The sequence below is a fragment of the Adiantum capillus-veneris genome, chromosome 15 (assembly GCF_014529385.1).
Source record: "Adiantum capillus-veneris isolate H3 chromosome 15, ASM1452938v2, whole genome shotgun sequence".
Classification (NCBI taxonomy): domain Eukaryota; kingdom Viridiplantae; phylum Streptophyta; class Polypodiopsida; order Polypodiales; family Pteridaceae; genus Adiantum; species Adiantum capillus-veneris.
This window is the reverse complement of record NC_140945.1, coordinates 143,493,583-143,520,567: the sequence shown is the minus strand read 5'-3', so window position 1 is coordinate 143,520,567 and position 26,985 is coordinate 143,493,583. Positions and strand designations below refer to the sequence as shown.

Sequence of the window (26,985 nt, the reverse complement as noted above, 5' to 3'; positions counted from 1 at the left end):
TGGCCGCACAAAAAGCGAGATTGACCAACGGGAAAAATGAGGCGCGCAATGGGGATTTGAACCGGTGATGTTGCAATCATGGGTTGAGGGTCACATATGCTAACCACCTCACCCACGCGCATATCATGTATACCTCGTCGTTTTTATGACCTTATATTGTGAGGTGACATGCATTCCCTAGGTTGTCCAGGTTTAGTGCTTGTCCAAGTTTAGTTTTTGATTTGACTGTTGCAATTGCGATCTCCTCGACTTTCGTGCATGAGCTTCTCCGCCTTTGATCCCATTGCCTCCCCCTCTTAAATATGGGTGTTACTTAGTGCTAAGGATCGTCGAGGATCATTAAGTTGTGTCGATGCGATTAACGAAGTACTCTAGTTTTCAATATCCTTGGGTGCTGAAGAATCTTGTCTTCTAATGAATTTCTTTTTAACTAGTGTGGCCGGCGGCCTTCGGTCGTTTCTCTCTTTATAGCGCGCACTGTCCTCAGTGTTACCAGATCAACTGCAGAGCCACACTACCGGATGAGGTAAACTGCACCACGTCACCCCCCTGAATGTCTATCAGATAGTATAGATTGTACCACCAAGAGAGTTTAGAGAAAGTTGAAACCCACAATCGAGTATTAAAGCGTGACAACATCGGTGGCGGCGTAGGTAGCCTGTTCAGTAATAGCGCAACAAGACTGCCACAGCTAGCAGCCGAAAAATGTGCAGATTGAAGTGGATAGGCTCCCCGCAGAAGCTCAACGAGGGAAGAACACATTATGGATGCTGTCTAATCGAATCCGGCGTGACTGTTTCAATAGGTGCATTACATTCCCTTCTCTGCTTCATTTTCTGAGTTCCACGCTACGCCATGCAAACTTCGCCAAGAATTGTCACTAGATAGATGAGTTCTCCCAGAAAGCCGCGGAAGAGAATGTGACAACAACGTTGCAATAAGGCAGATTTCTAGCGCTTCGTTTTGCCAAAGAAAGCATTTTTCTGAAATCATTCTTGTTTAAAGCAAAAAGTTTCCGAAGAGAAAAAATGCAGATCTGTCGATGCTTTCTTGTGTTAAGGAAATTGTTAATCTGATAGTGTTCAATGCTCTCAACTTCTCGCACAGAGAACCTCAGTGTGCTTAATTCAAGACAGAAGCGTTTAAGCTTAAATTTGAGTTTACAATACTATCTGCAGGCGACTATGTTCACATGTTGCCAGCGAACCCCTTACATCAGCTGTATCTTGCAAAAATAAATGATTTTTTTGAGATTGAGGAGAAAATGTTTGTGCAAGTTCTCTGGTAAGCTCTTCCTTTCTCTGCAAAGCACTTAACAGCATGATGAACGAGCGAATGTGGAAGTTAATGGTGAGCTGCATAGTTTTCTCTTCTTCACTTCTTCTGTGTAGGCTTTACAGGCAGGCAGAATTGAAACATAATCCACCATGTGCTCCAACAGAAAATGAAGTGTACCGTATCCTTTGTTTGAATTTTTTCGCTTTGATTGTCCGGGGCTGTGTTGCTCGCTAATCTTGACTTGCATTGGCCAAGACACCAACTACTACGACTGCCAGCTTATACAGTCCATAGTGGGACCCTGTCATGTTGTTCAGCATACAGATTGCCCTATCAAACCCTTGACCAGGTTGGGTAGCTACTTGTCTGAAGAAAATGCAATCTGCATGCTGGGAAGCTCTTCTGCATGTCTTCAGTACAAGCTACTTAGTGTACTATCTGCTGCAGCTTTGCTAACCAGCTCTCAATACTGTTTTATTTTAATCAACAGGAAAGGGCAAGACATTAGCACAGATGTGTATGTTTGTAGGTACTCGTATTCTGAAGAGACTGGCGACTTTGTAGAGGCATTACTATCAGATTTTGGTGTGTAAGATCTTGCTTGGACTCATGCTTGACTAATGGCATGTAATCCCTTTGCTTCTTTTTCACGGGCAGTATGTCTAAAAAATATAGGGGCCCTTTGCAGATCACAAATTCTGTCTTATCGACAAGGACCATGAAGAACAGGCAGAAAATGATAATCCAGATACCAAAGATTTAACAGATGTAACTCTAAGTCAGACACATCTGCACACTAATTCAATTGCTTAAGCATAACAAACGTGCATTTTGTTGTGGATGTCAAATTATTGCTGCATAATTGAGCACAAACATAATGGGCATTCACAATAAATGTGCCTTGTATTCTAGATACTCTTGCAGATTGAACGAAATATGCCTCTGCAAACAGCAACTGCACTATGGCCAGCTAGAAGAATGGTATGTTATATTGATCTGAAAGCTGAAAAGTCTGGCTCTTGTAAGATGCAATACTACCTTTTGCCATGATTGTAAATTCCTTGCAGTAGAAGAAGATTCATTTTAGGATTTTCAGAAAAGAATTGATGGATTTTGTAGGCTTGGCTCAAGAAAGTGAAAGCTGTAACATGTTTAGAGGAAGCCAAGGAAGCTCTAATTGATCTGGAAAATGAATTCAATATCTTGTTACTGGAACCCAGCTGGAAAGAACAGGTTCACTCTTGCAGATCAAGTGACATGGTATGCTGCATGGTGCCCATTATCAAGTATTGATCTCTCACAAAAATTGGACTGAGAAGCACCATCGTGCGTTGAAGACAGTAGTCGGTAAGTTTGAGTAAGGGCTGATGTGTAGCTGAGCCATATAATTCTTATTGCAGCTGCTAGGTTACATCAAGAGTCTCAGTCAGAATCTGCAAGCGAATGCCAAAATCTTAGATAATGGGCAATTGGAAACGAGTTCCATTAGCAAGCTGACACGCTGTGATTCTTATCGCAAAGAACATAAAAGAAAACGGGCAACCTCAGCTCTTGTGAATCCACATACTTCAAAAAAACAAGCATCAGAAGGTGATTTAATTGTGTGGCTATTCATAAGGAGTCTATATCATGATTTTGTACTGCTGCAAAAGGAAAAATAGTTTGTTGTGCATGCCTTGTAGAATCCCCCCTATGCAGAGGCATTTACAAGGTAGAGCAGGGGTGTCTACCTCTCAATGCTCCTTCACATCTCAAAAATCTTCGAGTGGCCCTGGTAATTGCAGTTGAAATTACTTTGTCAAAGTGGTGTGGCTTATACCTTTCTCCAATGAGATTGGTTTGTTCGCTTAGTCAGTGTTGTTATGCTATGTTGGGGTCAATCACAACTGATTTTGGGACATCTGTAACTCTCTGAAAAGTTCAGTGGTCCTGTATTTGTGCAAAGCAATTACTCAGGCTATGGTATTATGATTGCAGGTCCGGGATATAAAGAAAGATTGTGTCACCATTGCCTATCCAAGCATGGCATCTCTAGCAGAATGTTTTGGTGAATCCAACACAGTTATAGAGGATGGCACTCAAGAAAGAAAGCTTACAAGATGCCTGTTCGATCAAACCTCTACATCTACTTGCGCCAAACCCAGGTTGGATGAAGAATTTAGAATGACCATAGAAACAGCTCAGAAGGCACTCAAGTACTTTATTTCTTCTCCGAAGTACCTTGAACAGGGCCACCTTCAATCATTTTGGTTAAGACCAGGGGAGTACACCAATAGCAGGTTGAGTGAGACACATGCGAACAAGACCGATAAATGTCGCAGCTCTAAAGAGATTTTATTATCATCTTTGGACCAAAGAGAACAGAGAACTGATGATGCTCACTCTCTTCAATCACCTGATGCTTATACACTTCAGAAAACAATTATCGGTAAAACAAAAGATGTCTCAGTGGATAACAATGTTGGAGAGATTTTTGAAAGCAATATCAAGCTTTCTGAAGATGAGTCGCAGAAACATATGAAGAATAGCTTGCAGAAGGCAATTATGGTTATGCCACTGGACATCTGTGATTGTGAGGATTCAACATTTTCTGACCGAATTCATGACAGCAGGGCTAACTGTGTCAGTGCACAGGAGTGTTCACATGAAGCACAAATAAATGGAATTGCAGAACAAGACCATGGTATCGTCAGGTGGGGGATCCGGAAAAAAATTACCTACCAAAAGAGGTGCCGAGGAAATGCATACAGTTCTGATGATGTCAGAAACAAGCTTTTTCCCTATGAGGGCAGTGCACCGCCCAAAGGACAATTTAAGGAGCCAGCAAGTTTTGAAACAGATGAAAAAAAACATCTTGCACTGACATGCATAATGACTAATATTGGTAAAGGAAAGATGCTTAAAGTTCCCAAGGAGATGCAAGGAAGGTGGTCTAGCGAAAGGTCATTTTGATTCCTTGCTTGATTGACCAGGCAGAAATAAACAACTACATCCTAGAATTTATCGATCTTCTGAATGCCTTCGCAGGTATAAAGCGGCTCAGCTCAAACTCTTTCAGATAATGAAAGACAAGGGTGCAGTTCCTGGGAAGCCCCTTCTTAGACCTGCATTACGCGAAGAGGCCAGAAAACACATAGGAGACACGGGGCTGCTTGATCATCTGCTTAAGCATATGACGGACACTGTGATTAACAATGGTGAACGATTTCGTCGCCGACACAATTCTGAAGGTGCCATGGAATATTGGCTGGAGGATGCACGTTTACAGGAAATGAGAAAACAGGCTGGTGTTGACCCGTACTGGATACCCCCTCCTGGGTGGAAGTTTGGAGATGCCATAAGAACCAGCAAAGATGAACAATTCTCTGAAACTCAGCTGAATGAATTGAGGTTGTTGCGAGAAGATGTAGAGAAGCTCAAAAGGTAAATTCCTTGTTCTCACCTGACAAAGGGTTTAAACTGAGCATGACAACCATTTAAATTTGTTAATATGCAGTCAGCTGCATTATGTGTGCCTGCACTTGGGAACCAGTTTTGTGGAGTCGAATGGTGCATTGGTTCTTGGTCGTGATTCTGGTTTCCAACCATGGAAAAAAACAGAGAGTATGACGGAGCAAGCACAGGTTTGTAGTTTATCAAACTGAGACCATTCTTTATGTGTAGTCCAAAACTACCAAGAAAAATGTTCAAGAAAGGATATTGCGGTTACATTAAATTGGCTGATTGTTAGAAATGCTTTCCACAAAGCTCAAGTACAATAAAGCATTCTATCCAAAGCATGAGTAGAAGGTGATCTGAAAACGGCCGTAAGTTGGTATGCATAAATGCAGTACTGTATCTGGCCATCTTCCTGAACCGTGGAAATCCTTAGCTTGGAGTAAAGTTAGCTTTGAATGCAGAATGATTAGTAGAGCACTTCATTGTATCATGCATCCTTGTGGCTAAGTCTTGAAGTCATTCCTTGCACTTACAATGTGTTAGTTTGTTTGGCCATGCTTCTAGAATTGACGTATCCTTTTGTGTTCATGGTCATCTTTAAGGTTTGTCGACTCTCTGCCTTTCAGGCAGCATTGTTCTATATAACCTCTACTCTAAGGGTTCACAGGTTATAAGGAGGTTGGGCTTTGGCAGGACTCTTCTTCCGAAGGCATGAAGGACAGATTGCATGCTTTGGGGAAAAAATGGGTTCTTTACCATTGGCAACCGTCTTTAATCTGCATGCCACCAACTATGGTTGCTAGGCCTAGCTCTCTTAACCATTTTGATAGGTTCGTGTGTGCTATATCTCATGCAGTATGAGCACTGTTTGCTGTGTGTATGTGCAAGACTTAACAGAGCCAATGTGTGCGTCAAGAACTTGCAAAATCTAGCATGTTGTCCAATAAATCCCTAGTTGTTTCTAACATAAGTGCAGTGAAATCTAGGGTTTTGGTTCTAGCTGTGTATTTTAGTCAGATAGGTCTAGAGGCCCATTTGATAATATTACTTTTTCTGTTATTGCTACTTTAATCTGGACGAAGAATGGAATCTCTTTTAAATTCATGTACGGTTCTTATCTCTGATTGCGAGTACTTGAGTAGTTTAGATCTGCATTTGTTCTACATTACGGCTGGACTTGGAAATTGGTTAGTTCAAGGTAAAATTTCTGAACATGATACTGCAGGACAGAGCTGATGGATGCCAAGTGGAGCTTGGTTGCATGGAAGAATCAGTTGTTGTAGTGCAGCGAAACAAGGGTGTTCCTGCTCAGGTTTTCTCGACTATAGATAGAAGATGTGTTAACTGTGGTTCCATAATTGAATCGAGTTCCTGACTCTACAGGAAGATGAACAGGATGCCTTCACCAGTAAGGAAGTGTTGCAAGCCAATGCACCGGAGGACAAGGCTACAAAGAAGAACAACGCCAGCCAGCAGGAGCTATGTGAGATAGCAAAAGGAAGCATAGAGAAAACAAGGGAGGAAGATGAGAAAAACTGTGGAGATGAGCTTTTCCTTTTTTACAAGGCGGCTCGACCATCTCTGCAAATGAGCCCAGTAAAGCCATCAAAAACTTACCGGAGACGCAGTGCAGAGAAGAGGAGCCCTGGGGCTTATGTGCTGAGGAGGAGCCCTCGTTCAGGGGTGAAAGAGGTGGGTGAGAATAAGGAGAACGTATGCCCAGAGAAGCATCGGATCGATCAGCTGATGAAGTCCGGGAAGTCACCGAGAGTCTCTCATCGCAATGCTCTGTCTGCAAAGTCTGCAAATGTGCAATTGAACTCTGCTGTATCTTCCACACAGAGCAAGATCACGCTCAAGCAACAGACTTATCATCGACTAGTACCCAACGCAGCATAAATTACTGCCTTCACCTTGTAACTGCTTCGTGCTCTTATTTTAAAGTAGGCACGGATTGAGAGTAGAGTCGTAGGGATTCATGCGTCGATGGTGTTTTCTCATGTTTGAACTTTGCATACAGCTTTACCTTGCGCGATCTTCTCCCATGGCTGCTCTCCGTCCCAGAGCGACCATGTCCTTTTTTTTCAACGCAGACTGCACGAGGAGAATCAAACACACAACTTTACCTTGCGCGATCTTCTCCCATGGCTACCTAGTGGCTCTATTCATTGATTTCGAGATTCATCCGAATCCTTGGAACTGAGCGCATTGCGCCCCGCCCCATACCCCTTCACACTAACCCTCTCATTTGGAACTGAGCGCATTGCGCCCCGCCCCATACCCCTTCACACTAACCCTCTAATGAGGTACATAGAATTCGAACATGCGTCGACAGCAGCTTTCAATCCTACTGTAAACCACAAGGGCAACTGCTCTTGTGTGCTGAAACGAGTTGCATGTGGAATTAAAAAGAAAACCTTTTCGGCCCCGCATCCGGCTTTTGCACATCGTGGGCTTTGTAGGATGATGCCCATCCCCTCCTACCTCTTATGCAACCTTGCCTTGCCATGCTCCGTCGCTCATTGATTGACTCGCCGCCACGTGCTCCCTCTCCCGTTTCCTTTTTCCTTCTTCGTTCACTCAGCTAAGGTATCTTCCTCGATTTGAGAGATTAAAAAGGATTGGGCCCCCTTACGTTCATTGCTATATTGCATACATTTGCCCAAAAAGTACACAACTTGCTACTTATACTAGCATACTTATACTACTTACAACCATGAAAAATAAATATAATAAGTGGATGCATCATTGGAGCTTATGTCGTCTGCTTATGTTTTGGTGTATATGTGGATGGATGATGGAAGTTCATGTGTACATGCACACACAAATGAATAGTACACTAAGTCGTGTTGCCTGCAATATATCAACTCATTGCTTTATGGGTTAACATACTATAGTTGTGGCTAAGAATCTAGTTGTAAGTACGCCAATCAATCCTCTAGATTATCATATTTGGCCACCAATTAAATTTGGAGCGTGATGATCATACAAAGAAGTGGCATGCAATGTACATTGAGAGGTGCTATTATGTGTTATTATTTGGATTCCACAAAATGTGGCTATGGAGACGAGAAAACCTTGATAATGGGTCAAGTGATAGATGTACCGTAAAACAACATAACCACCAAACATAAATATATGTGGAATGTATTGATTGGGCTACATAATGCACATGAGGCCCCTAGTTGTGAATTCACACCCATTGATCACGTTATTGACCTTGAGGATTGCTTCATGTTGACAAGTTTGCATAGCAATGCTTTTATGGCAAGAGTTAGAGCAAGACAAATAATATCATGAAAAGATTATTTTGTAAGTATATTTACTCTCTCTCTCTCTCTCTCTCTCTCTCTCTCTCTCTCACACACACACACACACACACACACACACACACACACATTTATTGATTTCTTCAGATGCTAGACACCTTGATAAAGTGACATGTGTTGACCTGTGCTCATTAAAAACAACGCAAAAGCTCTTACCTTCAATATAAAGGTTCTCACCCTCTCCAAGATAGGCATCTCTATGACACTTAATGAATAGCTTTGCAGCCAGCCAACCCATCAAACATAGCTCTCTCTCTCTCTCTCTCTCTCTCTCTCTCTCTCTCTCTCTCTCTCTCTCCCCAATAATTTCTTACACTAGACTTGATGTAAGTGAAGTGATTTAGTCGACCTAACTATTTGAGAGTACAAGATGTGCTCTATCTCCCCACAATGTAAGCCCGGCCAATAAAATTGCCGCCGAACTAAGGCATACGTCTTACAGATACCTGGATGACCAACACTTGGACCATCGTGACACTCAAATAAGATTTGGGGCCTAGTGTATGAGTCCTTTGGCACACGTACTCTACCTTTGTGGAGTAAGTAGCCATCATCAATGGAAAAATTCTTCCATCGTTTAAGCTCTTCCTGAGTAGGGGTGGAGCTCTGTGTGTTGGAGTTTCTATATGCGCGTGCAGAGACATGTTGATCTGGCTATTCAGAGACATGTGAGTGTGAGGGATCCCTTTTTAAAACTGCACTCCACACTTTAGCATATGATTGATCTTGTGCACACTTGCCACGTAATGACTCCAAAAATCCACTCTTTAGTTCTGTAAAAGCAAGTGAATTAATCTGCGGCATCCGACTTAGTGCATCCGCTATTACATTATATGGCCCCTTGTGATATCGTAGCTTACAATCATAATTTTGAAGGATTTTTGCCCATCTAGCTTTACGGCCCTTCAAGTCTGTTTGAGTAGTAAACCATTTGATACTCTCATGGTCAAAAACTACTTCAAACTCGGTACCATATAAATAGTGTCGCCACTTTCGTAAAGCGTGAATTATGGTATAGAGCTCTCTCTCATAGACATAATAAATCTGTTGAGATCTATTTAACTTTTTACTTTCAAAGGCTATAGGTCTTCCCTCTTGGAGGAGTACCGCACCAATGGATTTATCACTAGCATCAGTCTCTACCACAAATGGCTTAAGTGGGTCGACGATTGCTAGGATGGGAGCACTGGCTATAACTACCTTGAGCTGTTCGAAATTGCATTTTTGGGCTTCTTCCCAAGAAAAGGTCTTACCTTTTGCTTTAAGTTGATCCGTCATAGGAACAATGATTTTGGCATAGTCACGGATATACTGTCGATAAAATCCAACCATGCCTAAAAATATTTGAAGCTCCTCAACCGTGTTGGGATGTGGCCATCGAAGAATGGTAGTGACCTTGTCTTGATGCCAGAATAAGAGATCAGATGATCGAGGTAATGTATCTCTCTTTTAAAGAAATCGCACTTGCTTTGCTTAGCATACAACGCGTGAGCTCGTAGCTGTTAAAATACTAATCGTAAGCGTTCTATATGTTCATCTTCAGTCTTACTGTAAATGAGAAAATCATCAAGGAAAACCAAAACAAATTTTTCAAGATAGGGACGTAAGACACTATCCATGAGTGTCATAAATGTAGCTGGAGCATTGGTTCGACCAAAAGGCATAACCAAAAGTTCAAAATACCTGAACCGTGTTCTAAAGGCAGTTTTGGAGATATTTTGCAGTAGGATACGTACCTGATGGTATCCTGAACAAAGATCTATCTTCATATAGTATCTTGCCTCATGGAGTTGATCAAACAACTCATCCACTCGAGGAAGATGATGCTTGTTCTTGATGGTTATCACATTTAATCCGCGATAATCTATGCACATTTGCATAGTACCACCTTTATTTTTTACCAATAGAATTGGTGATGCCCAAGGCGAAGTGCTAGGTCTAATGAAACCACGAGCGAGGTAGTCAGCCAACTGACTCTTAACCTCCTTGGCTTCTTTAGCACTCATACGATAAGGTGGTTTACTCACAGGTTTAGTGCTTGTCAAGAAATCTATGCCATGCTGCACATCACGTGTAGGGGGTAAACCCGGTGGTAAATCACTTGAGAACACATCACTATACTCCATGAGTAAGTGAGTTAGCTTTTGTCGTGCAAAAGGAGAAAGTAAACTAGAGTTATGCTGGGATGGAGAATCTTGTAATTCCTGTAATGTTTGTTTTACAACAGTTGCACGTTGCTCTATAGAATTAAAATTGAGAGCACTTTGCTCGTTAGATTTGTTAACACTTTGTTTATCAGTAGAATTCATTGCACTTTGCATACCATTACTAGAATTCACCGCACTTTGCTCTTGAGAATTCACAAGACTTGGAGACAAGCAATAACACAAAAAGACTTCATCTATTAAATTTGCTTTCTGCAAAATAGAAAGCTCGGTTGTACATATAAGAGGTGCAGATGGTATATTTTTCTCACCAAGCAAAAGCACATGTTTACCATTGGCCATAAAGGATAAGGAGTTGTGTTCATAACTAGTGTGCAATGTGTTTCCTAAATCATGCAGCCACTTCCATCCTAAAACTACATCAGCACGGTCCATGTTCATAACTTGGAAGTTAAGGGCCATCGCATGATCTTGAATAATAAGCTCAACCCCTTGAACTACCGTGTCCCATACTTCTTTATCATTCCCAGACATCTGCTCCACCACATACTTATGAGAGCAGGGAGTCTGTGTAAGCTTCAATTTCTTGACTAGCTTATAGTTCAAGAAATTATGAGTTGCACCATCATCCACTAAAATACGAACACGTTGTCCGTTAATAGTGCCATGCATGCCGATCAAATCATGGGGGCCAAAGGTGGGCTGCCCCATTGAAGCAGGCACACAACACTTGTGCTTTTCTTCCATATGAAGAACCTCTGCAACACAATATTTAGGAGATGAATCTAATGTGAGGAGTTGCACTGTGTGCATGGCCTTTTCTTTGCCTTGCAAAAGAGGACAATCTTTCTTGTTATGTTGGTCCGAAAGACATCTAAAACAAAAATTGTGTTTCTTTACACGCTCAAAATCAGAAGTGCTGAGAGACCCACACAGAGTATCTCATGATTGCTTAGGCTTCTTAGCCTCTTGTGGACGTGGAGAGGTAGATTGTCTCTTATTCCTCTTGGAACGTATGGGAGATCTACCTCGCCATTGGCTCTTAGCCACATTGCTCTTAGCAAAAGGATTCTTAGAGTAGGGAACATTTTATTTCCCTCTCTTGGTCATCATCATATCTTTGTGCATGACTAATGGCTTCTTCCAAAGTTTTTAGATGTTGGGTCTTGACATGAAGACGATAGTCTTTGTCAAGACCCCTATTAAAACCCGGTATCTTTTGGAATTCATTTAAACCTTCTAGTTTTAATATGATTTCCCGATACTTTGAAAGGTACTGTGTGAGAGAGAGGCCAGACATGCGGCATGCATCCCATGCTAACCAATTCTTATCTTTTTCATTGGAGTCCAAAAACTCTTTGGAGAAAGAGGCTTGAAATGCAGCCCAAGACGGAGGACAAGCATCTATTGGAAATGTCATCCACCACTTATAGGCCTTGCTAGGGATTGTCTTCTAGAAATCACTGGAGCAAGGCTTCGTCTACGTAATCAAGCCAAGCAGGTACAAGGTATATACTTTGCAAGAAATTTTTATTTTTACTTTTTTGCTTTTCAATACATTGTACAATTTGACAAGGTCAATTATTTGCGATTGCTCTACTGAGAAGTATCATGCAAAGACAAGACTTCCATGTTTGGAATATGCTAGGAGCAATACAAACTTAGGGAAACTTGTTGAGATGTCTGCAGCTTTTTACATCACAAGAGTGTGTATATGATACATATGCTAGCTCACTCAAGCGGTACATATGGCTATGAGCCGGATTTGACCAAATTACCAAAACCCTGGCCACAAGTGGGCGACAAGGTTAGTCAATTTTCAACCTATGTTTCTTTTTGTCTATGTTTTACTTTTCTTTTTGGGAAAGGATCTCTCTGCTGTGCAAAGCAAAGTGCTTGGGCAGACTCCATCAGAAGCCAATGTATAAAGCAAAGTGATTTGACTATCTTCACGTGAAGTACAACTTCTCTTATGTGCCAAAGTATTATCGATTGAATTTAGATCAATGATAATGGCACACATCTTTGGCACTATGTGGATATAAGCTCATAGTATGCAGCGACGCACTGTGATGTATCCATGCCAGTGTAATCGTTCACAACACGTATACCGACGGCTCACATGGTTGAGACAGTCATTGCTACAACACCCATCATTGTATACGCTTCCTCTATCACACTAACTACTCTGTCAAGGACGAGGTAAATAACTGACATGTTAAAATTTTTTAATGTATATTCACAAGCAAAGTGCCATACCTTAGTCACTCTGGTACAATCATGACCACGTATACGATAGGTGGGACCAAATGTGCACTATGGTATCTCTCTCTACAAGAGCTTTGTACACGTACACTGTTGTACGCTTATATGATAAGCTATGACACATACATGGTTTGTGCTGGTATATATGCAAGGGACATACACCACATTTGAATAAGGGGTTTCCTCAGCCTAGCATTCTCCCTCTCTCTCTCTCTCTCTCTCTCTCTCTCTCTCTCTCTCTCTCTCTCTTTTCAACTTCTTTGCGGGAAAGGTGAAACTAGACATGATTTTATAGAAATCTTTCTATGCCACTATGGTAACAGGAAGGGTTAAGATCCATCTATTTCCACCTATTTTGGAATGGCAAAGAGACATTGGTTTGCAATCCATTAGTGATTGCTTTCAAGATCGAACAATTCTATTCGTTGAGTTCCCCTCAATTCAAATGGACAAGCACGAGTCTTGCCATTAGCAATTTTTTGGGTGTTATTTTAGCACTACACACTTTGTGTGTGACATCAAGTTGAGTTTTTGAACGTCTTAAACTCGTAAGGGCTTATCTCTACCAAGGTGTATAGATGAAGCCAGCATTTTAGGCAGCATGACCATTCACAAAAACCCAAGATTATAGATTTTTGGGTGCAAAAAAGATCTAGTTGAGAATACGATTCCAACTTCAGTGGATCTTCTATTTTATCTATAGAACTAAGAGTGTCTATATAGTCCAGTTTTGGGGTAAGACCCATCTCGTGATTCCTAAATCAATCATCACGTGTGATGGTGGTCAATTCTTGGAATCTTCACAGTTGTAATTTCAAGGAAAGAAGTCCATAAGCTGCCAAGGGCCCGTGGATACTTTCAACTTCTCAAGTTGAATTAAGATACTGTTGACTTCTAGTTGAGCATTTTTCTTACAAAAGTTTAGCCAAGAGGTTTCATAAGGTCCATTTTCACCAAGGTGTTTGGATTGCAACGGCAACACCCAAGGTCATATGTGCCATACTACTTGAATTTCACTAATTTTCAATTAGTGTTCCTAAGCCATTGCAAGCGGGAAATTGGGAAAGGATAAGTGAAAACTATGCTCAACCTCCAGGTATGCATCTCATTACTGTTTGCTTTTCTAGGTAGGATGCATAAACTTTTATGTTTTCATCCATTTTTGCTCTTCAACAAGATGACAAGGTCATGTGAGAGCCAAGAAAGATGGGTTGTAGTGTCCAAAATAAGATTTTGCATTTTGCAGTTATGGACCCACTAGTAGGGTTTGATTTGGCACATGTTGTCACATGGGATACAACATGGTCTAGGAGGTCAAGGAGTTTGGTTTAGCCAGTGTGGAGCAAGATCCATGAGGGTCCCTCTCACGCACGTTGCATCGTGATTGTAGTTACCTCCACACACTAGTACATCTCATACTTGAAGGATGTTCCTTTAGATATCCTTAGTTGAGACATATTCCACATGTGGAGAATATGAGTCTCTAGGATTGACACTAGCGTCGCTACTTCAATTATGTGTCGCGACGATGTCCCTAGGTGCTAGTCGAATCCATTTTATAGACCGTTTTCAACGCGATGTATCAGGAACAATTTCAGTGGCCAGAAGTTGTCGGATACTTAGAATGACTTGTGAAGGTACAAGTGCTGCTTAAAAACATTAACGGATGGTTGTTTATGCATATAGTAAGGCTATGAGTTGTTAATGAAAATGTTTCATTGTTTGTCCCTCGAAGTGATTAATGTTTCACCTTCTATTATGGTTCAAATGTTTTAGCAAGGCTTGTAAATGATTGCAGTAGAAATTATTTAGTTTCTTTTTAGAACTATTTACATTCCTCTTTAATGTGTGCTAGGAGCACATTCTCCATCAGTATTGGCAAGGATGCTCATGGATATACAGGTTCGGATATGTTTTTTGCTAAATGCAGGCAAACTAGGTGTTATGGGCCCTAGTGTTTAGCAAAGGCTGAGTGTATATTCATCATATTAGTGCTATGAAGCATTTTGCACTCTATGTGCAGTATCTCTATGAGATTACTTTTGGGTCTACCAATCACAATAGAGGTCATGGCTCGGTTTGGGTGCTTGTAGATCTTTCAAGTTAACCACAATGGTTATTCCGCACATTGTTGATTCCTCATTGTCAATACTTTATCAGGAATTTGGATGATACAAAGACAATACGCGTTGGATACGCTTGAGAAGTATGGAATGACAGCGTGCAAACCGGTTGATACACCTCTTGATCAAAATGTGAAGTTGTTTGATGATGGACATTACATTGAGGATGTCACTATGTATCGCAAGATGGTTGGAAGCCTTATTTACTTGACAATAACAAGGCCAGATTTGAGTTATGCAGTGGGTGTTGTGAGTCAATTCATGCAAAATCCATGTAAAAGTCATCTTGATGCAGTGAGACGGATTATGAGATATGTGAAAGCCACTGTCAGTTATGGAATGTTTTATGAAAAGAATGGGAAGCTTTGTCTTAATGGTTACACAGATGCAGATTGGGCAGGAGATTTTATGGATAGAAGATCTACAAGTGGTTATGCATTTTCCATTGGCAATGGTATGATAAGTTGGAGTAGCAAGAAGCAATCAACTGTAGCATTATCAAGTACAGAAGCTGAATATCGTGGATCAGCTTTGGCAACATGTGAAGAGTCATGGTTGAGAGTACTTATGGTAGACTTTGGTTTTGACTATCTTGGCAGTGTCATTATATATTGTGACAATATTAGCAGCATCATGTTGGCAAAGAATCCAGTCTACCATGCTCGCACTAAACATATTGAGGTACATTATCACTTCATTAGAGAAAAAGTTTTGGCAAATGAGATTGATTTGGTGTATGTGAAGACAAATGATCAAGTTGCGGATATATTCACAAAAGCTCTTGGAAAGGAGAAGTTTTGCTACTTTCGTGAAGCATTGGGAATCCATCATATGCAAGCTCACTCTGAGCTTGAGGGGGAGTGTTAAAGAATATGATGTTAAAGAATATGTCCATTGTGCTATGGGCGGCTGGACACTGACTATACTATGTTGTAAATATACTTTGGATAATAGTTCAAAAGAGAAGAAGAGAAGAGCAGCTCGTTGAATGGCTGCTGCAGGGTAACGATTGTGTGTGTGTGTCTCGATGTGTGTTGGTGTGTGTGTGTAGTCTTCTTTCCTACCTTCTCCATCATCTGCGCACTCTACATATAGATGGCCGTCGTGCCTCTTAAACGTGGGAAAAAAGGTGTTGTTTATGGATTCTAAATATGTCAATGGGATTTCATCTTTATGTTAGGAAACACCTTTCATTAGAATCCTTGATTTATCAACGTGGCCTGGGGCGTATGACGCTTATAACCACGAACACAATGAATAGAGGAATTTCTCTCTTCTGTTGCTCGTATCTCTACTTTATGGAAACGGAGTAGGGTGTCGTCAACGAAAAAGGAGACTAAAGGAAGGCCCTCTATCAAGTCAACCCAATCTTCTCGGGGTTGGGGACCTCACAATTGGTATCAGAGCCTAAGTTAAAAAGATTTAATTGGCTACTTCAAACTTCCTCATGTGTATGGTTACTATACCCATTATCCAACTCTTAGAGATATTACCTTATGTCGATTGACATGTACCATAGTTATGGTTAAAACCTCTATTATGTTTTTTCATGGAGAGATCTTTTATAGACCCCTATATAACATTTGATGATTTTATGAATTGACGATTGAGTTGTTTTTCTACAAAGAAATTGTTTGACTAGTTAATTCATGAAAGTGAGTTTTTTTCGTGGATTGAATGAGCCATGACAGGTTAAGTCATGTGATTGGATAACCCCTGACTGGTTAAGTCATGTGATTGAGATAATCATGACTGGTTAAGTCATGTGACTAAGTTTTGATGGACTGGTTAAGTCAAGATTGGTTAGGATTGAGTTTTAATGAATCGGATAAGTAAGGATTGATTACGTCATACGATTGAGCTCTTAGTGGAGCGGATAAGTCTAAGTTTGGAAAGTACCCTAATTATTTGAGTTTTTATAAACATTGATGTACACTCAAGGGAATCCTCAAATCACTCCTAGAATGGAAAACCCTCAGAACGTTGCTATCTATACGGACATTCAGGAGAAGAAGTTATTGTTGAAACAAATGCAAGCACCTTCTTTTAAAGGAGAGGGTGATGACATTAAGAAAGATGCAGAAGTATGGATTAAATCTATGGATAATTACTTCTCTGTTGCAAGGACCACACCTGCAAATCAAGCGATGCTAGGGATATTTTGCCTCTCAGGGGAAGCGAAATTATGGTGGAGACAGCATTGTCGTGACACGGGAGTGTTGGAGAACTCTTAGACTTGGTGGGAAATCAAACAAGCGGTGAAAGAAAGATACTTACCCCCTGCCCATAAAGCGATAAAGATGAATGAGTTCTTTGCCTTGAAGCAATACAATTTAACCTTGGAAGAGTACTACGCAAAGTTTGTAAGGCTTAGACGTTATTGCATAGAGCAACAAGTAGCTCGATTTTGTCAAGGTTTAAGAGAACCAATTAGTTCGCGATTGGAAGCCCTGAAGCCTACCATTGTACAAGATGCCTTACTACAAGCTAAAACTTTAATGAAGGAACACGGGATTACAAGAAGAATTAAACAGAATCAAAGCTTTAGAGATACCCAGCCACAAAGAGTTTATGTTGCTAATGTGCAAGATTGTCCACGCTTGAATATTTGATGCTTTGAATGTGGAGAGTTGGGACATTATCGAAACTCTTGTCCACAATAGACTAATGAAGTAGCAGTAGCAAGTGAAGCAGATTAAAGACACCACTCTTTTGGATATAAAAGCTAGTAACAAGAGTAGGAGTACTCTCACTTTTCCTCGAGATGAGGACATCGCGAATCCCTAAGTTGGGGAGATTATAATGTACCCAACATTTTTCAATAAAATCATTTTATTCACTTTGCAAATATTTAAAGTTCGCATTTTGTTAAGTCAAAGAGCATTCTAATGAAACGATCGGATCAAAAATCGGACTTTAGAACTATTACTTATGGTCTTTATCCACTTGAAAACTATAGGTTGGTGGGAAACTTAAGCTTCAAGACTGTATCTAGAGATAAGAGTTGACTCTTGGGACAGAAGGAGCAGTTTTAGGAAAGGAGGAGTATTTTTAGGAAAGAAAGAAGAAGGAGTTAAGTTTAGAGTTCTTGTCTTGGAGTCCAAGCTTCTTCTAAAATTGGAGAACCGAAATCGTGCATCGGAATCCGTGTAAGCAAAAATATAAATAAATAAATAAAATAAAATAATTTTATTTTTGTTAGAGCCGCGAACATGCACGAACTTATCTCTACTTGCTTCCCTCTATTCTTAGCTGGCCTTGAGAGCTTATATAAAGACCCCTCTCCCTTCACTTTTAGGACACAGACACACACTCTCAGAAGCGGAAGCTCTCTTGCGTTGATGTCAGAGTTACCTTCTCTCCCTCAAGCTCTTACCCTTAATCCATCTCTATGTCCAACTTCTTTTTCTACCATCATCATGTTGCCCTCAAACTCTTAAATTCTTTTTCTCACTTTCTCCTTTCTCTTTTGCAATACGATGGCCCCGAAGCGAGTGACTCGAAGCTCGAAGGACGCTCATGTCGCTCCACCTCCAAGAAAGCTGCAAAGGAAGGCATCAACCACTACAAATGTTGCTCAAGCGGAGGTATTGGTTGCGGAAGAAGTCGAAGCCATCCAACCTCAAACACGGGAGGTAATCAAACATGTCGCTAAACCGGTAAGACAAATTTATAATTTTGCATTGTTATTCATGTTGACTTGCGAAGCTAAGCATAGGGAACCCCTTAAATCGTCCAAGAAACGTGATTCTATCACAAGAGACAAGCATATGTTTTCACAGATTAGTTATAGAACTATTTGATAAATTGTCATTGTTTGTTGAATGGTTATTGCTATATTGTTTGATAAGTTGTTACTGATTGATATGAAGAATTGATTGATCATGTTTGAAGAATCATCTAAAGAGAAGAAGTGTTGAAAGAATATCTTTTGTTCCTCGCGGGTAGCAAAATGATTTTGCGGTTAGCGGAGATTGAGATGAGTTTATTGGCTCTCTTTTCTTCCTCGCGGGTAGCAGGATGCCTGGTGGTTAGCAAGATGCTTTGGGGTTAGTGGGATGCCTCGTGGGTAGCGGGATGTCTCACGGTTAGCGAGATGGGAAGGTTGTGCAATTCGCGGTTAGCGAATAAATCCTTTGCAAAGGCTCTATTGGTTAGACAGAGCAAATCCGCGGGTAGCGGTAAACTCAAAAGCAATTGGAAAACTTGTTTTTGTTGAAATATAGGGTTGCCTTCATTAGGCCTTGTTTGAATTGTTTTGGTATTGTTTGAAGGGCTGTATAAAAGAACTGTGGTTGAAATTAATTAAGGAACACTGTTTGTATATGTAAAATAGTGTGGTAGTAATTAGAAAACAAGATAAAAAGTGTGAGTGTGGGGTGGAAAGTGGGGGCTTGCTCAGGTTTCCAGTCAAGGATGGGTGGTCTTGATTAGTCGAGAAACTCACCACTCCCTCTGATTAAGAGAAGTGAAATTAGAGACTCATTGTGCCAAGAGTCAAGACGTCCCTAATCTACGCGTCCTTGAAAGCTATGGAGCTGATTAGTCGAGTTAATTTAGACTAAGTCTCATATCATATTTATGGTTTATGGATGGCAGCCGTGGCTCTTAAACGTGAAGAAAAAGGTGTTGTTTATGGATTCTAAATATGTCAATGGGACTTTATCTTTATGTTAGGAAACACCTTTCATTAGAATCTTTGATTTATCGACGTGGCATGTGACGTATGACCCTTATAACCACAAACACAATGGATAGAGGACTTCCTCTCTTCTGTTGCTCGTATCTCTAATTTGTGGAACGGAGTAGGGTGTCGTCAATGAAAAAGGAGAATAAAGGAAGGCCCTTTATCAAGTCGCCCCAATCTTGTCAAGGTTGGGGACCTCACAATTGGTATCCGACCTTAAGTTAAAAAGATTTAATTGACTACTTGAAACTTTCTCATGTGTATGGTTACTATATGTTAAGTATGGAGCCTGATTTACCCTTGTAATTTTCTGTGGTAAAAGCGCACATTTGTAAGGCCCCCTTATGAGGAGAAGCCATCGTGCGTGAAGGAAAATCACTCACCGGAAACCAAAATTTTCACAGACAAGAATCAGGGGCAACTTTAAAGGAATATTCTTTTTTGCCGGAATATTATGGCCGGACGGCGGCCGGAAAGTGGTCGGAAAACAACCGGTCGGTTGGCCGGTGGCCGGTAGTCAATGGCCGATGGCCAGTGGTCGGAAGTCAATGGCCGGTGACCGGTGGTCGAAAGTCAATGGCCGGTGGCCGGTGGCCGAATTCAAAAGCGGACTTGTCTTCTCAAGGGCGGCCACACATGGGCAGATTGGAGGGTCCGATTTGGACTTATTCTCACAAGGGCGGCTACACATGGCTGTCTCTCATAAGAGAGGGCAGCCCTTTTGGCCTATAAAAGGAGGCCATTTCTACACACATTTTATAGTGTGTGAAGTTGATGCAACAGGGTGAGTGTGAGGTGGTGAGAGTGAAGCAAGGCGGGAGCTCCATTAAGGGTATAATCCCTTTGTAAACTACTTCTTATTTTGAAGTACTAAATCCATTGAGTGGCTACTTTCCCGTGGACGTATCCCACATTGGGTGAACCACGTATATCGTGTGTACTCTCTCTCTCTCTCTCTCTCTCTCTCTACTCTATAATCTCGTGTATATAAATCTGTCTCTCTCCATTAAGTAATCTACTCAATTATCTATTTAGCTACGTCTTATTTCCTAACAACTGGTATCAGAGCAAGGTTTGCTCGTAGCTAAATTATCTCAAGGAAAGGATTCCTTTAATTGAGTGGGAGTTATGGCGGAGGAAGGGAAGCTCAAGATTGAGAAGTTCAACGGCAAAAACTACCAACATTGGAAGATGCAGATTGAAGACTATCTCTACCAGAAGGACCTCTATTTGCCACTAGGCGGTCTTGCGAGGAAGCCCGCAACAATGGCAGATGAAGCATGGATTGTCCTTGATCGAAAGGCACTTGGAACAATCCGGTTAAGCTTGGCGTCAACGGTGGCCTTCAATGTTTCGGAGATGAAGACCACGGAGGACTTGATGAAGTCACTTGACGACTTCTACGAGAAACCATCGGTATCCAATAAGGTATTTCTTATGAAGCGCTTGTTCAATCTAAAGATGGCAGAGAATGGTTCAGTTGCAGAACACCTAAATGACTTTAACACAAACATAAGTCAACTTCGATCAGTGAAAATCAATTTCGATGACGAAGTGCGAGCTCTCCTTATACTATCATCTCTACCGGATAGTTGGGACAGCCTTGTGATGATGTTACTCTCTGGCACAAATACTCTTAAGTTTGATGATGTTGTGGGTGTTCTTCTAAGCGAGGAAATGCGAAGGAGAAGCACAGGAGAATCATTAAGTGTTGCACTATCAGTGGAAACAAGAGGAAGGCCTAAGGAGAGGTTCAAAAACCAAAAGGGTCGTGATTGCTCAAGGCGGAGCAAGTCACGCACAAAGACTGGTCTTGAATGTTGGAACTGCGGCAAGAAGGGCCACGTCAAGAAGGATTGCTGGTCCAAGAAGAAGAAGGAGACAGAGTCTCAAGACAACAAGCCAACATCGGAGGCCAATGTGGCAGGTAAAGTAGAGCAAGATGCTCTAATTCTCTCATTAGACAATGTGTCTAATTCCTGGATAGTAGATTCCGGCGCTTCATTCCATGCGACACCACACAAGCAACATTTCCAAGACTACACCAAAGGTAATTTTGGGTATGTATACTTGGGAGATGATGAAGCTTGTGAGATTGTCGGCAAAGGTACAGTTTCTGTCAAAACTGCTAACGAAAATGAATGGAAGCTTAAAGATGTTAGGCATGTTCCTTCTCTTCGCAAAAATTTGATCTCTACAGGACAATTGGACAATGAAGGTCACAACATTGCATTCGGAAACAAACGGTGGAAGATCTCAAAGGGATCTTTGGTGGTTGCCAAGGGTGAAAAAGTCGGTACACTTTACTTGTGTACTGTTAGCACGCAACCTTCAGCTTGTGCACCAACTACAGAAGTTGACAGTGCGGTGTGGCACTACCGACTTGGGCATATGAGTGCCAAAGGAATGCAAATCCTTCACGCAAAGAAGCTTCTACCAGGTTTGAAAGAAGTGGACTTAGAGTTATGTGAAGATTATGTTTATGGTAAACAAAAGAGGGTAAAATTTCAAAAATCAGGAAATGAAAGAAAAAATAAAAAAACTTGAGTTGGTTCATTCTGATGTTTGGGGTCCTGCAAGTACACCATCACTTGGTGGCTCATTGTACTATGTAACATTCATAGGCGATGCGACTAGAAAAACATGGGTTTATGTCATGAAAAATAAATCCGATGTATTTTCCATATTTCAAAGGTGGAAAGCCTTTGTGGAGAATGAAACAGGTACCAAGGTTAAATGCCTCAGATCCGACAATGGAGGTGAATATTGCAGCCAAGCTTTTGAAAGCTTTTGTGCTAGCAATGGAATTCGGAGGCAAAGGACAACCCCAAGGACACCTCAACAAAATGGGATTTCGGAAAGGATGAACATGACAATCATGGAACGAGCACGAAGCATGCGGCTACATGCAGGCCTACCGCTTGAACTTTGGGCGAAAGCTGTAAGTACGTCTGTGTACTTAATCAATCGGTCACCCTCAACGGCATTGGATGGGGGAGTTCCAGAAGAGGCATGGACAGGTAAACCGGTGAATTATGCATTTCTCAAAGTGTTTGGGTGTGAGGCTTTCATGCACATAGATAGAAGCCTAAGATCAAAGCTAGATGCAAAGTCCAAAAAGTGTTTCTTCATTGGCTATGGAGAAGGAGACTTTGGGTATCGCCTATGGAATCCTGAAGATGGTAAAATCTTAAGGAGTAGGGATGTAATTTTTAACGAACAAAATATGTACAAAGATTACTTGGAAAGAAAACAAACAAAAGAAACAGGTGATGAGTACATGGAGCTTGAGGACGGTGAAGACTCAAGGACTGCAAACGGTGACAATGTGCAACAACGTCAACCAAATGAGGAGCCTCAATCTATTCCCCGAAGATCTACAAGACCAAGTAGACCTCCAGAAAGGTTTGTTCCTTCCTTCAACCATCTCTTGATCTCAGATTCTGGAGAGCCGGAATCATATGAAGAAGCTATGCAACATGAATCCAAAGAAGAATGGACGAAGAGCATGCAAGTGGAGATGGACTCACTACATCGCAACCAAACATGGGAGTTGGTTGAGTTGCCTAAAGGTAAGCGGGCACTTCAAAACAAATGGGTGTACAAGCTAAAGGAAGAAGAAGGTGGGAAGAAAAGGTACAAGTCTAGGCTTGTGGTAAAAGGTTTTTCTCAAAAGAAAGGTATTGACTTCAATGAAATATTTTCTCCTGTTGTAAAAATGAACTCAATTAGGCTTGTCTTAAGCCTTGTGGCTGCTCATGATCTAAATCTCGAGCAAATGGATGTAAATACAGCATTCCCTCACGGTGACTTAGAGGAGGAAATCTACATGCTTCAACCAAAGGGGTATGAAGTAAAAGGTAAGGAGAAAATGGTTTGCAGATTAAAGAAGAGCTTATATGGTTTAAAGCAAGCATCAAGACAATGGTACTTGAAGTTTGATCGATGGATGTTGGATCATGGATTCACAAGATGCAACTCGGATCACTGCGTCTACACGAAGAATTTGGGAGATGGGAGATTCATCATCCTAATGTTGTATGTTGATGACATGCTGATTGCAAGTGCTAACATGCAGGACATCAAAGACCTAAAAGAGGAGTTGTCCAAATCTTTTTCAATGAAAGATTTAGGTGCTGCAAAGAGGATACTTGGTATGAAAATATCAAGGGACAGGACGAAGAAGACAATAAAGCTATCTCAAGAAGATTACATCAAGAAGGTACTAGAAAGGTTTGCAATGCAAAATGCAAAACCAGTTTCTACACCTTTGGCTGGTCATTTTAAACTAACGAAGGATATGTGTCCAAAGACACAAGAGGAGATAGCCTATATGTCTAAAGTTCCATATGCTGCAGCGGTAGGTTCTCTAATGTATGCTATGGTCTGGACAAGGCCAGACATTGCACATGCAGTGGGAGTTGTGAGTAGGTTCATGGAAAACCCAGGTAAAGAGCATTGGCAAGCTGTGAAGTGGATACTTAGGTATTTAAAAGGGACAACAACAAATGCTTTGTATTTTGAAGGAACTGATATTTTTCTAGAAGGGTATGCTGATGCAGATATGGCAGGTGACAAAGATACTCGAAGGAGCACTACTGGCTATGTGTTCACGGTTGGAGGCACAGCAGTAAGCTGGGCTTCAAAGCTGCAGAAAGTGGTTTCACTTTCTACCACGGAAGCAGAGTATGTAGCAATGACGGAGGCAAGCAAAGAAATTCTGTGGCTTCACAGATTCTTAGAAGAGCTTGGATTCAAACAAGACAATTGTGTCTTTTTTTTTTCGCCGGAATATTCTTTTTTGCCGGAATATTATGGCCGGACGGCAGCCGGAAAGTTGTCGAAAAACAACCGGTCGGTTGGCCGGTGGCCGGTAGTCAATGGCCGATGGCCGGTGGTTGGAAGTCAATGGCCGGTGGCCGGTGGTCGAAAGTCAATGGCCGGTGGCCGGTGGCCGAATTCAATGGCCGGTGGCCGAATTCAAAAGCGGACTTGTCTTCTCAAGGGCGGCCACACATGGGCGGATTGGAGGGTCCGATTTGGACTTATTCTCACAAGGGCGGCTACACATGGCTGTCTCTCATAAGAGAGGGCAGCCCTTTTGGCCTATAAAAGGAGGCCATTTCTACACACATTTTATAGTGTGAAGTTGATGCAACAGGGTGAGTGTGAGGTGGTGAGAGTGAAGCAAGGCGGGAGCTCCATTAAGGGTATAATCCCTTTGTAAACTACTTCTTATTTTGAAGTACTAAAGCCATTGAGTGGCTGCTTTCCCGTGGATGTAGCCCACATTGGGTGAACCACGTATATCGTGTGTACTCTCTCTCTCTATCTCTCTACTCTATAATCTCGTGTATATAAATCTGTCTCTCTCCATTAAGTAATCTACTCAATTATCTATCTAGCTACGTCTTATTTCCTAACACTATACCCATTATTCGACTCTTAGAGATATCACCTTATGTCAATTGACGTGTATCATAGTTATGGTTGAAACCCCTATTATGTTTTTTCCTGGAGAGATCTTTTGTAGACCCCTATATGACATTTTGATGATTTTTTGTAATAGAATTTTTTTTAATACAAAGAAATTGCTTGACTGGTTAAGTCATGAAAGTGAGTTTTTTTGGTGGATTGAATGAGTCATGATTGGTTAAGTCATGTGATTTGATAACCCATGACTAGTTAAGTCATGTGATTGAGATAATCATGACTGGTTAAGTCAAGATTGGTTAGGTCATGTGACTAAGTTTTGATGGACTCATTAAGTCCAGATAGGTTAGGTCATGCGATTGAGTTTTAATGAATCGGATAAGTAAGGATTGATTAAGTTAGATGATTGAGCTTTTAGTGGACTGGATAAGTCTAAGTTTGGAAAGTACCCTAATGATTTGAGTTATTGTAAACAATGATGTACACTCATGGGAATCCTTAAATCACTCTTATAATGGAAAAACCTTAGAACTATGATATCTATACGGAGATTCAGGAGAAGAAGTTATTGTTGAAACAAATGCAAGCACCTTCTTTTAAAGGAGAGGGTGATGACATTAAGACAGATGCAGAACTATGGATTAAAGCTATGGATAATTACTTCTCTGCTGCAAGGACCACACCTGCAAATCAAGCGATGCTAGGGATATTTTGCCTCTCAGGGGAAGCAAAATTATGGTGGAAACAACATTGTCGTGACACGGGAGTGTTGGAGAACTCTTAGATTTGGTGGGAAATCCAACAAGCGGTGAAAGAAAGATACTTACCCCCTGCCCATAAAGCGATAAAGATGAATGAGTTCTTTAGCTTAAAGCAATACAGTTTAACCTTGGAAGAGTACTACTCAAAGTTTGTAAGGCTTAGACGTTATGCTCCACCAATGACCATAGAGCAGCAAGTAGCTCGATTTTGTCAAGGTTTAAGAGAACCAATTAATTCGCGATTGGAAGCCCTGAAGCCTACCATTATACAAGATGCCTTACTACGAGCTAAAGAACAAGGGATTACAAGAAGAATTAAACAGAATCAAAGCTTTAGAGATACCCAACCACGAAGAGTTTATGCTGCTAATGTGCAAGATCGTCCACGCTTGAATGTTCGATGCTTTGAATGTGGAGAGTTGGGACATTATCAAATCTCTTGTCCACGGTTGACTAATGAAGCAGCAGTAGCAAGTGAAGCAGACTAAAGACACCACTCTTTTGGATATAAGAGCTATTAATAAGAGTAGGAGTACTCTCACTTTTCCTCGAAATGAGGACATCTCAAATCCCCAAGTTGGGGAGATTGTAATGTACCCAACATTTTTCAATAAAAGCATTTTATTCACTTTGTAAATATTTAAAGTTCGCATTTTGTGAAGTCAAAGAGCATTCTAATGACACGATCGGATCAAAAATCGGACTTTAGAACTATTACTAATGGTCTTTATCCACTTGAAAACTATAGGTTGATGGGAAACTTAAGCTTTAAGACTGTATCTAGAGATAAGAGTTGACTCTTGGGAAAGAAAGATCAGTTTTAGAAAAGGAGGAGTATTTTTAGGAAAGAAAGGAGAGGGAGTTAAGTTTAGAGTTCTTGTCTTGGAGTCCAAGCTTCCTCTAAAATTGGAGAACCAAAATCGTGCATCGAAATCCGTGTCAGCAAAAAAATAAAAAATAAAAAATAAAAAATAAATTTATTTTTTTAGAGCCACGAACATGCGCGAACTTATCTCTACTTGCTTCCTTCTATTCTTAGCTGGCCTTGAGAGTCTATATAAAGACCCCTCTCCCTTCACTTTTAGGACACAGACGCACACTCTCAGAAGCAAAATCTCTCTTGCGTTGACATCGGAGTTACCTTCTCTCCCTCAAGCTCTTACCCTTAAGCCATCTCCATCTCCAACTTCTTTTTCTACCATTGAGGCGGTCCGGGGCGGGCAACAAGAAGAGCGGCCTCTAAACACCCTTCTGAAGGAGTACGAGCGGAAGTGCGACGTGAGAGAGAGTGCGAGAAGAAGAGCACGACGATATGGTGAACTCGCTCTACTATAATGTGTAGAGCATAGTGAGTTCTTATTAGGTTTTTACAAAAGAATATGTGTACATACCTGGCGGCCCGCCCACTTACCTGGGCGACCACATTGGGCTTTATACCCCAACAACCTCTCACTTAAAGTCCAATGTGGTACTTTAAGTGTGAGAGAAGCTACTATACAAGCTAAT

The 26,985-nt window shown here is 41.2% G+C and overlaps 1 protein-coding gene across 7 annotated transcripts; it reads left to right on the top strand.

Annotated features, from left to right (window-relative positions):
- The first annotated feature begins 583 nt into the window (after positions 1-583).
- On the top strand, positions 584-6,699 carry LOC147441607 (uncharacterized). 7 transcript variants are annotated; one of them, XM_086483183.1, is made up of 15 exons: positions 585-805; positions 1,179-1,284; positions 1,392-1,456; positions 1,534-1,627; positions 1,769-1,863; positions 1,967-2,046; positions 2,191-2,259; positions 2,398-2,538; positions 2,679-2,868; positions 2,940-3,052; positions 3,256-4,220; positions 4,306-4,701; positions 4,775-4,901; positions 5,942-6,028; positions 6,100-6,699. In XM_086483183.1, the coding sequence occupies exons 1-15, from the start codon at positions 706-708 to the stop codon at positions 6,613-6,615; spliced, it is 3,144 nt and encodes a 1,047-aa protein (XP_086339309.1). In that variant the 5' UTR covers positions 585-705; the 3' UTR covers positions 6,616-6,699. The 7 variants fall into 7 exon arrangements, with proteins under 7 accessions (XP_086339306.1, XP_086339309.1, XP_086339307.1 ...); XM_086483184.1 differs by having other exon boundaries at positions 586-805; positions 2,961-3,052; XM_086483180.1 differs by having other exon boundaries at positions 584-805; positions 1,534-1,863; positions 6,112-6,699.
- The last annotated feature ends 20,286 nt before the right edge of the window (positions 6,700-26,985 follow it).

Bases quoted from the DNA above. Each gene is read 5' to 3' on its own strand.
- LOC147441607 (XM_086483179.1), top strand. From the start codon at position 706: ATGTGCAGATTGAAGTGGATAGGCTCCCCGCAGAAGCTCAACGAGGGA. The intron at 806-1,178 runs GTGCATTACATT...TACTATCTGCAG, and splicing joins CGGCGTGACTGTTTCAATAG to GCGACTATGTTCACATGTTG. The intron at 4,902-5,941 runs GTTTGTAGTTTA...ATGATACTGCAG, and splicing joins GTATGACGGAGCAAGCACAG to GACAGAGCTGATGGATGCCA.